General features: G+C 46.6%; 1 protein-coding gene across 1 annotated transcript; it reads right to left on the reverse strand.

Annotated features, from left to right (window-relative positions):
- Nucleotides 1–101: 101 nt before the first annotated feature.
- Nucleotides 102–10,194, reverse strand: EIF3L (eukaryotic translation initiation factor 3 subunit L). Its single transcript, XM_074871183.1, has 13 exons — nucleotides 9,875–10,194; nucleotides 9,722–9,770; nucleotides 9,387–9,597; nucleotides 8,712–8,791; nucleotides 8,369–8,430; nucleotides 6,919–6,988; nucleotides 6,158–6,231; nucleotides 5,008–5,179; nucleotides 4,569–4,723; nucleotides 3,642–3,812; nucleotides 2,142–2,639; nucleotides 1,102–1,182; nucleotides 102–352 (listed from the first exon to the last, which is right to left on the reverse strand). Exons 1-13 carry the CDS (start codon nucleotides 9,905–9,907, stop codon nucleotides 314–316), a joined length of 1,695 nt encoding a protein of 564 aa, XP_074727284.1. The 5' UTR covers nucleotides 9,908–10,194; the 3' UTR covers nucleotides 102–313.
- Nucleotides 10,195–10,230: the final 36 nt, after the last annotated feature.

Here is a 10,230-nt window from a genome sequence, read left to right on the forward strand (position 1 = left end):
ACCAAGGACAGCACAAACCAACAGCAGCTGCCTATGTCTCCAGATGCAATTATATCCTTCCATGGAGAAAAAATAAAATGAGTACATCAGATGCTGAATGCTCACGAGGAAAATTCCACTAATTTATTAGATGTCTTGTCCTTCGTACGATAGTTTGAGCCAAACAAGTCTGCTTACTTAAGTACAAAAACCCTGCAAAGTCACAGGAGATTACAGAAATGCCAGAACCCTGAGCTCCCCTCCCTCACCACAAAGAGAATAATCTCTCCCACCCACTTCTCTGTTCAGTTCGATCACTGCATCCACAGAATTTTTAGGGTCTCTGGCCCATCTTCTTCAGGGTTCGATTCAGCTGGAATTAGAGAAAGCAAAGGTCAGAAAAAAATATACAGTGATTGACATATACTGTTCCCCTCAGCAGCCTTCATCCAATGCCTCTACTCCTTCCTCTCCAACTGACTGTCAAAAGCAGCTCTTGTGCAAGTGAAGGCAGTGTGCAAAGTAGAACAGAAACTAGTAAACTCCCTCCTCCTCTCCAAGGCAACAAAGGAAGATATGGAGAGAAGAGAGGCTGCAAACTTCCAGCAGTGGTATCAACCATGTACTGCTCAAGTCCCCACATCTCAGGATTTTGCTGCCTAAATTTTCAGTGCACAGCAACCTCTGTCGGGAGAGTGGAGCAGTGACAGAATGTCACCTCCTGGCTGAGCACAATGCTGAAGGCATCTGTGGTCTAAAAATCTTTGAGGCCACTTTCTAGAGCTGTAGTTATGAGGGTAGAGATGTTATTCTGGTTGTGTTACTGACAGGAACACAATTGTCTAGGGACAATGGAGTCAGTACCCTTGGACAGTACAACCCTCCTCCTTTTCCACTGTGGCTCAAATGAACACTTCTCACACAAAAACATACCATTCTTCAAAGGCCAGCAGCTGCTGCTTAAACCACCTGCCTTTGCTCAGTGCCTTGCAGAGCCGAGGCTCACTACAGCAAGGCATCATGCAGCTGTCTCACACAAGCATGGCTCCTCCGAGGCCTGCACAGCCCAATGCTTGCCCCCTTTTCTTACAGAGTTACACAGCAATCCTGCCCAGGCCTCACCTCCTCAAACTTGTGGATCTGGCGGATGAAGAAGTCCCCATAACGTCGAGCAACCTTTGTGTCCGCAATATGAATCATGTCCTGGGGAAGAAACAGCATGAAGTCAGGAAAAGGACTGCGCTAGCAGGGAGACAGCAAGCACCACCAAGCGTGAGGAGCAATCAGAGGGGCTTCACTCCAGCCCTGGTTCAGCATCACACACACCTGACCTGTGCTAGTCCCACAGCAGCCACTCAGTTCTGTGGGCTGCCTTCCCTATACCCTTGCCTGGGATGGGTCCCAAATTCACACTGTATTCGCTTCCCCCATTCTTGCACTCTGCCTATTTTTGTCTCTCATGGCAGCAGTTTGACAGTCCCAACCCCAATCCATCCTCTGCTTCCCTCTACCAGCAGCTAAGAGTTGTGCTGCAGGAAGAGGTCTGCTCTAAGGACTGAGAACAAGGGGCAACCTGTTCTCCTTCCTAGCAAGAAACCTAATGGTTGCTGTTACCTTCTTTGAAAATCAAGTCCTAGAAGACTCTTTGCTATGCTTCCTGCTGCCTGGAGCTACATGGGCAGGATGGTGACAGGACCATACCGTGTATTAAGATTCCTCCTAGAGCAGACAGAGCTAAATGCTGTTCCAGTGAAAAATGGACGTGTCACATGATCAAGCATGATCCCTGCTTTGTCAGGCAAAGGAGATGCGGAGGAGACCTACAAAGCTGACAATCCCACCTGACACACAGACAGCACTATCTGTCACCCAGCTGTCACCTCCCAAGAACACTGACAGACAGTTCCCTCTGTCCTGGCGAAGACATCTAGGATCTTTGTTTTCTGGGTACGACAACTGCCAAAGCTGCCTGTTACATCCCATCACTATTCATCTACTGACACTCCTAGTAAGCAGGGCTACAACTTCACTGTGGGCAGCCAAGCCCTTCACATGGCAAAGAAGGAAGGGATGTTTCCCACACTGGAGCAAAACTAGGTGCTGCCACTTCCAGAATTTCCTGGGTGAAAGAATTTCCTACCCAGCAAAGGACAAATACCAACCTTGTCAATATAGAAGTCAACCTCAGAGGCTGACTGGAACTCCCCATCCAGGGCAGATATGCCACTAGTCCATACCAGGTTCTTCATCTTGTGCTTGAAGACAAGCAGCTGGATACGAAACTCCTGTTCTGTGAGGTCTAAGAAGCCAGCCAACTTCGCCACGGGCATGGTGGTGTAGAGCTTGAGGAAGCTACGGATGGTGGAGAGCTGGGCCTGCTGCTGAACCTCATCAGCAAAGACCTTGAGCTGCTGCAGGAAGGGCTCCTTGTGGTAGTTGGGGTGCACATTGTCGTAATTGGGTACCACGGGGGAGAGGAACTTGGGGCAAGCGTAACTGAAGAGCTCCTCGTAGACTTGTGCATCACCCTTCTGCATGCGCAGCATTTTATCCCCATATTTCTCTCGCAGCTGCAGGTGGATGCTCTCATCTATGCGCATGGGGTACATGGTGAGGGCGATGGCCAGGAGTGCATGCATTTGCTCGTTCTGCTTGTTAATCTGAGACAGAGAGGAGAACCTGTTAGCTTGCCAACGTGCTCAGGCTTTATGGTGCCAGAAGGAGCTGGGAGCTGTGTTTTTCAGAGACAGACCTTTTACCCAGAGCACTGATGGTCCTAATGCTTAAGAGGGACAGCAGAAAGAAGCAGTGCCTCTGGGCAAAGCAGACAGCTGAATGCTGTATCAAGGCTCTCACCAATGAAAAAGAGGGCTGGACAAGAGGAAAGTACAGAGTGAATGTATCACGGCCACACAGAACTTGGATGGCCAGAAGCAGGTTTGACTGCTTTGGTGCAAAAAAGTGCAGAGCAGAAGAGACAGATAGTTTAACAACCATCTCCTGGCAAAGGACAGCTATCAGGGAGGCCAGTGAAGAAAAGACTGAGAAGGAAGATTTATCTGAGTGTGGGAAGAAACGGAGAGCTGTGTGGCTGAAACAGACATACCAAACTTTTGAAGTGTCATGGAATTAAAAACGGCAGGATTTGGCTACACAAAGTTAGAAATGAATCATAAGGATGAAATTGAGACAGCAACAGCAGGGGGTAAAACAGGCACCAGGGACAGCTTAGGTGGAAAGAGAAAGGAGCTTTGTTTCAGCCACACTAAACTAAACCACTATGTGAATGATTATCTGATAATGGAAATATATCCGACAATGGCAGTAACCTGAAATGCAGGACTGGACCAGAAATAGGACTGAGTTTGAAGAAGCATTGACAAGAATATCATTAGCAGCTGATATTCATTAACAACACTGCCTAGAGGGAGAGTGCAGACGGTGCCAGGGCAACCATATGGTGAACAACCAAAGGAACTAATAGTTAAGAGAAAATATTGCCACATATGGCAAAGGAGTTCAAAGGATCCCCAGTCACCACCACCAGCATAGTCCAGGAAAATAAGGCTGGACTATTAGATGTTACCAGGTGACAGAGGAGGGGCAGGAAAGACGACAGCAGCCTTTTCTCTTGGTAAGGGTAGACCTATTCTATCTCTTACCATCTCGTATTTGTAGGTCGTCCTCTGGAACATGCTCTTGGTCCTTTGGATGTAGAGGAGGATGTTGGCAAAGACACGGATAGCATCCTGGTAACGTCGCATCATAAGGTATGCGAAGCCCACGTAGTAGTAGGTGGTCACCTGGCACTCAGGCACCCGCGAGTACATGCTCTGAGAAGGAAAGATCAACACACTATGATAGAGGGGAGACTACCACCTTTGATCCAAACAGCTTGTTACCCAGAATCTAGCCACCTCTGCTTTCACCCCCATCCCAAATATAAAAAGGAGAGGGTTAATTTAGGATACCTCATCTCCCACCCATCCTTGCAGCAGCTTCCTCACTATTTATTAGATCATCCTATGTTTTCCAGTTTCAGCTTCCTGCAAGCAGAAGACTCTTGCACTTTGCTTTGCTCAGTTCCCTTTCCCCCCATTTCACTCCACGTCCTGTGCCAGACAGCACATACATAGATCTGGGCCAAGCCTTGGGCCAAGCCTGTGTTGCAGCTGGACTTCTGTCAGCCACCGTTACCACAAGCAACACCCAATTCTAGGGCAAAAACATGCAAAGTGGGAGTGGGCACAGTGAGAACAAGACTCAAAAAAGTACAAGAATGAGCCACTGACAAAGGTGGGAACAATATGTTCAGCTAGCTACCACTGTGCTACCGCTTACAGTTCAAATAATAATCCCTATAACAACACTGCAAGCCTCCTCAAAAACTAGGCAGTTGTGCTGCAACAGCATCAGGCATCATCATACAGCTTGACTTAATGCCAAAGCTCCAGCTGTGTTTAACTAAAAACTCCTGACAGCTACAAAGAGCTCCTCAGCTGGAAGATTCATTATGGCAATCTTTCACCAGCATATTTGAACAGAGGCATTCGGAAACCTGCAACGAAGTGTTTAAAAACATGTATTACCTTCTTGTTGAGCTCAATGTTCTCCAGAACCTTGATTGCTTGGTAGTAATCCCCCAGCAGAGAGTGCAGACGCAGTAGCCCAACCAGGCTGAAATAGCCCAGCATCTTGTACAGAGAGTGGCGACCATATTCACCAGCCACGCTTTCAGGGTCACCTGGGAAAAAAAGGAACCATGACACTTTCCTCCAAGGAAGCAAGCTCTCCTTTCAACAAGGGGTGAGAACTCTTCAACACCTCTATGTTTACAAGCAAAGGGAGCAAGACCTCAAATGTAATCACCGGCACTTCTCATGCAAGGCCAACAGAATCTGTTCCCAGTCAGTCCATCCACTGATTAAGGGATTAATCCAGCTCCCAAACAAAGCTAACCAAGCTTGGTCAAATCAAAGTAAGGCAGCACAGACATCAGTCTTGCTTGGCATTGCCCAGCTAGCTCACCTCCACTTGTATAGACCTCCAGCTGTCGGTTGATGTTGGATTTGTCCACCAGAGAGTGCAGCACATTAAGGACACTGTGGACATTCCAGATCTTGGGGTTGGAACGAAGGAAATCAATTTCCTCTTCAGACTTCTTGGCTGTCTTGCAGCGGTACTGGCTGAAAGACTGGAACTACAGGAAAAAGCAGAGATTCAGTGATGAGAAGCTAGTTTGGACATGTTCAGCTAAGGGCACTAAGCTTACAAGTTGATCACGCAAATGCATTACAATAAGCTGCAAGTTGCATGAAAAAGAGTTTCATCTGAGATCACCTGGCAATCAAAATGGCAAATTATACCAGCACCTAGGGAAAAAATGATACAGAGCAGAGGGAAAAGGGCAGAAGACAGAATGAAGCACAGAAGGATCTCTTAGACAATTAGGACCAGCAACTAAACATGAATTTGCTGTCTGAACAGGTAGCAAAGAAAATGACCAAGTCATAAGATGCATCTGCATACACACACATCTGTTTCTATAGATGCACACATCCTTTTTCATGCTCAGGCCTGAGAAGACTGCACTTGTGGAATTCCAGGCAGCTCTATAAAAAAAAGTTACAGAGAAAGGAATCTATAGAGAAAAACCAGTAGCATTTGAGATCTGTATTATTGCACTCCAGAACAGTAAGGGGAAAAATATTTCCTAACATCAAGATCCTAGGCCATAGATTTCAAATCGGGTCAGCGATCTCTCAGTGGAAGCATAAAGGCCCTATGACTAAGAAATACGAAGCAAAACCATAGAACACAATAAAATTAGTTTGAACAAGTATCTTAATAAGGTCTTTGTGATTATAACTGATTTCAGTCAGGCTGCTTTGCACAAATCAGACAGAAATGAAGGAGAGTTTAATAAAAAAAAAAATCCCCCAAGCAGCAACTGAAACAGAAATATCAATCGAAGTCCAGGACTCCCCAAAGAGCTCCCTGTAACTTAAAAATCTGTACATTTACAAATACTTCATCTACCCAGGAATAACAGTGCTCACCAAAGTTTTTTGACCTGCAATGGTATCCTAGTATGAAAATAACAGAGAGGGAGGAGATGGAAAATTTAACTAATAGAGGCAAGGCCACCCCAAAATGGCCCAGTCTTATAGTCATATACCTGGTATATGAATTCATCAATGATATCCCAGAGCCACTGGTTGGGCAGTTCCAAAGGAGCAGGGCCATCAGCATCTGCAGAATGTAAGTAAGAGATGAGAAGCTTAATACCTTGAGCAAGAACAGTGGCAGAACTGGAGGAATAGACAAGTTAAAGAACACAAGAATTTCCCTGAAATGGGAGATGCAGCAGCAAATGAAGCTTCCAGTAGGGCAGTGATATGTAGTTTTGGCTACCTCAACTGCCTTCACTTTTAAAGAATATGAGCGTCTATGGGGTTAATCTCTAGAGTGTGACTGCTCAGCAGCAGTGATTCTCAGAAGCTGTGCAGACTGTAGGGCTTATCCTAACTAATCTATTTTCCGCAAGAAGTTTGGTGGGGAGTCACAAACACTAAAATTTGTTCCAAGGGGAGTCAACAACAGTAAGCAGTTGTGAAACACTAAGTTTTCTCTAGCTTACAGCTTCGTTGTGCTTTTTACTAAAGACAGGTGAAGAAGCTCTCAGCAAGACAGAAAGCTAAATAAGTTTTATTCTTTACAGTATTTCAGAAAGCACTGGAAGTTATTTGGGCTTTTTGTGGTTTTAAATGCATGGCTGTAAAGCGCTCTTCATTGAACAAACTCAAACATATGGAAAGTTCATAGACTACCTCTCCCTATATGATCTAAAACCAAACTGACTCTTTGTCCAGCCCTGCCTTCTCCATCCACTCTCCCTCTCCAAAATTCACAAACCAGAAGTGAACTGCAGCAACTCACTGAGGATGTAGTTGAAGAGATTGCAGTAGTTGTAATAGGATTCAAATCTCTGCTCCAGCGTGGGCCCCCCCTGTAGTGAGAAGTCAGCACAGTCTGTTTAGTTTCAAGCATGGCAGGAGTGAGTTCATGGGCAAGAGCATATGACAGACAGTCAATAGTCACAGCAGCAGAAGGTCTATTTCAGAAATGTTAGAGCCAATATTCAACCAGGACACCCACAAGCAACACCCAGAAAACCTGGAATTGTGTCACCATTGTGCCATAGAACAGAGCTGACTTGACACACAGGTAGCTTCTCCCAGGATAACTGAGCATTCAAACCTTCTGTGAATAGGATGCTTTAACCTTCCTTGTCCTCCTCTCTGCTGTCCAGACTTAAGAGCTTCCTATTACCTTCAACAGCCTTCCTTCCTTCTCTCCTCATGAGAGACCTTAATAAATCAACAATTCTGCTTCTGGATGGTATTTCTAAGTACTTTGAGAGACCAGTAAACACAGCAGAGAATCATTCTTCCTAGAATCATCTTCCTTGTTTCACCTGGAGACATTTGAGGGCAGTCTGAGAACCACTAACAGCACAGCTTGAGAAACCAGTCTCTCCTTTTAAAGCCTGACTCAGATTAATACACTTTTTAAAGTGCCCATTTCTCCACCCTCTGCTCCAGACCAAAATTGCAGTTATTACTTATTCACTCCGTACAGCATGTCTCTGTTCAGCAACTTTCCTTAAAGAACAAAGAAGCACTGTGATTTCTTACTCACTTCAAATTATCCTAAGAAAAAAAAGTGGGGCTTTTTTATTTTATAGAGCGTTACTCCTTTTATTTCCTTCTCCTGTATCCTTTATGGTGCCCATGCTTTCCCCTCTGCAAGACACTCTGACCCCATGTGTTTTTTTAATCAGAAATAATGCACCCTCTTCTTGTGACACCCCCTCTCACCCACCTGCTAATCTGAAGAACAAAGAGCCACAAAGGAACACAGGAAGCTAACTGATCTACAGGTCTTGCAATCACAGCTCTATCAAAAAGAAAAGTCAACTATCTCCCAACACCTCCTTCTTCCCTAACTCACCAACCACTACATTTGACATCAGTAACAAACTTACATAATAGCCTCCTGAAAACTCAGACAGGTCTTCTGATTAATATAAGCTGCCAGGGAAACCTCCACACTCATTACAACTAAGTTTGAGGAGACAGCTAACGAGCCTCAGAAAGACAGTCAAGGCTTTCTTGGTTTTCAGCAGTGAATCCTTACTAAACTAACAAAAGGCAAGAATTTTAAGTCTCCCTAAAAGCAGCTTGACTTATAGTTCATAAGCCCATCCAATCCTGTCTTGCAAAAATTATGGAACCACTGATACTGTGGTGGCAGCAAGATTTGGCAAGTTTTATGGCGCAGAGAAGCCAGCATGCAACCAACAGGAAGACAGAGGACAAACACTCACGCTGACTTTGGCATAGATGTGTCTATAATACAGCTCCTTGTACAGGATGAGGAAAACGGCATCTGGAAAAGATGACAGAACTGGACATTAGCAAGCCACAAGGCCTATGCACCTGGATCTCTCGGATACACCAGTTGTGCTTCTCCTGCTACAGTAATATAGGGAGGTACAGGACACTTCTTTCAGTTTTGACTTCTTGCCAGGCATCTACTGAAGGAGGTGCCAGCGCGAACAACAACGACTGACTAAGGTGGCAGCAATACTGTGTACCTGCTCATTTATGTATCAAAAGTAATTTAGTTCCTTCTTTCTCTAACAAGCAAAGATAAAGGAAAAAACTTACCATTTCCAACCTGAGGGGCAATGGCCTCAGCCTCAGGCCATGGGGTATTCTTAAAAAACCTTTCTGTCAGCTTTGTCCAGCTGAAAGATAGACACACATGTGGTTTTAGAAACTGTTTCTCAGTATGAGAGTGCTGGAGTTAGAGATGACAATATAGAGGCCTTGGATTTGATGAAAGTAGAACACCACCACCACCCCCTAAGTCCAGTGTTGAAGCAAAGAATAAGAATGGCAAACTAAACAATTAAAGTCTTCAATTTATCCCTGAAGTATGGAACAGCTGAGTATGTTACTTTCACATTCCCTTTGTGGTAAGGTAACATAGCTATAAACAGGAGTAGGAGTACCTGTAGAGAACAGACACAACAATTACACCTCACAGCTTTCTGCAAACTGCCTAACTAGCACTACTGAGGTCACTTTTTGCTGCCTCCATACCTGTTAGGCACAGGACTATTCCTTTAGATAAGTCTAGGTCATTTGTGACCTATGTTAGACTAATGGCCTGGAAATACCTGTTTTTTTCCCCAGTGATCAAATCAAACATCATGCTGTATTTTAGAGGAAGCCCAGGTTTGGAACAAGGCAGCTAGTCAGCCTTTGCTTTTAAGAACAGGGTGCACTTTCATGACAGTTTACACAGTGATTCCTGTTGAGGGGAGGATGGTTTTGTACCTGTTTTCATAGATATCCTGGATCTCGTACACCTTCTGGTCAATGACATCACTGGAAACACGGCTGGCCTGGAGCTCATACACCTTCTGGTCAATGAGATCCGACACCGTCTTGTGAAAATACTGAATGAAGTTTTTGATCACTTCGGGGATCACCTGGTAGGTCTGCTGCTCGTACTGGCGCTCGTAGGCCAAGTCTTGCTTCGGGTCTCCTGAGGGTAAAGCAGAGCGGTGAGGCAGCTGCCACCCGGCCGGGCCCACAGAGCCAGCCGGGCGCCAACAGGCCCGGTGCCCTCAAGCGGCCGCCGCGGCGGCGCGGCCAAGGCCCACACTCACCCGTGTGCATATCATAGTCGTTGGAGTAGGCGTACGGGTCGTAGGCGGCCTGTGGAGAGAAGACGGCAGCGAGTCATCGCGACCAGCCCGGACACGGCCCGCTCGGGACCCCACGCGTCTCCCTCCCACCGCCGCAGGTCGCCCGCCCCAAACCTCGTTGTCGTAGTCCTCCCCCGGGTAGGCCATAGCGGCGGCGCAATACTGAAAGGCCTCCGGGGAGCAATGCGGGCCCGGCGCGGGGACGGCAGGAAGAGGGGGCGGGACTCGGGCCGGCCAGCCGGAAAGAGCTGCAGCGGCCTTGCGGAGCTGCACCCTTCCACTGGTTGAAACAACTGCCTATCTTCGGCCTGCTCAGCTGCCATGGGCCTGGTGCAGCCTACGGCCTGCCCCTTCCTCCCTCTGATTGGAGAGCATGTGTGCCTGTCAGACCTCCCCGGGCACAGCCTGCACCTCCCGCCTCGCCTCTCGACTCGCCTTCCTTCTGCCCGCTCCTCTGCATTGGCTGCACA

The sequence above is a fragment of the Strix uralensis genome, chromosome 5 (assembly GCF_047716275.1).
Source record: "Strix uralensis isolate ZFMK-TIS-50842 chromosome 5, bStrUra1, whole genome shotgun sequence".
Taxonomy (NCBI): Eukaryota; Metazoa; Chordata; class Aves; order Strigiformes; family Strigidae; genus Strix; species Strix uralensis.

Bases quoted from the DNA above. Each gene is read 5' to 3' on its own strand.
- EIF3L (XM_074871183.1), bottom strand. From the start codon at position 9,907: ATGGCCTACCCGGGGGAGGACTACGACAACGAG. The intron at 8,792-9,386 runs GTACAAAACCAT...TCTATCTTTCAG, and splicing joins CAGGATATCTATGAAAACAG to CTGGACAAAGCTGACAGAAA. The intron at 8,431-8,711 runs GTAAGTTTTTTC...CATCTTTTCCAG, and splicing joins TGCCCCTCAGGTTGGAAATG to ATGCCGTTTTCCTCATCCTG.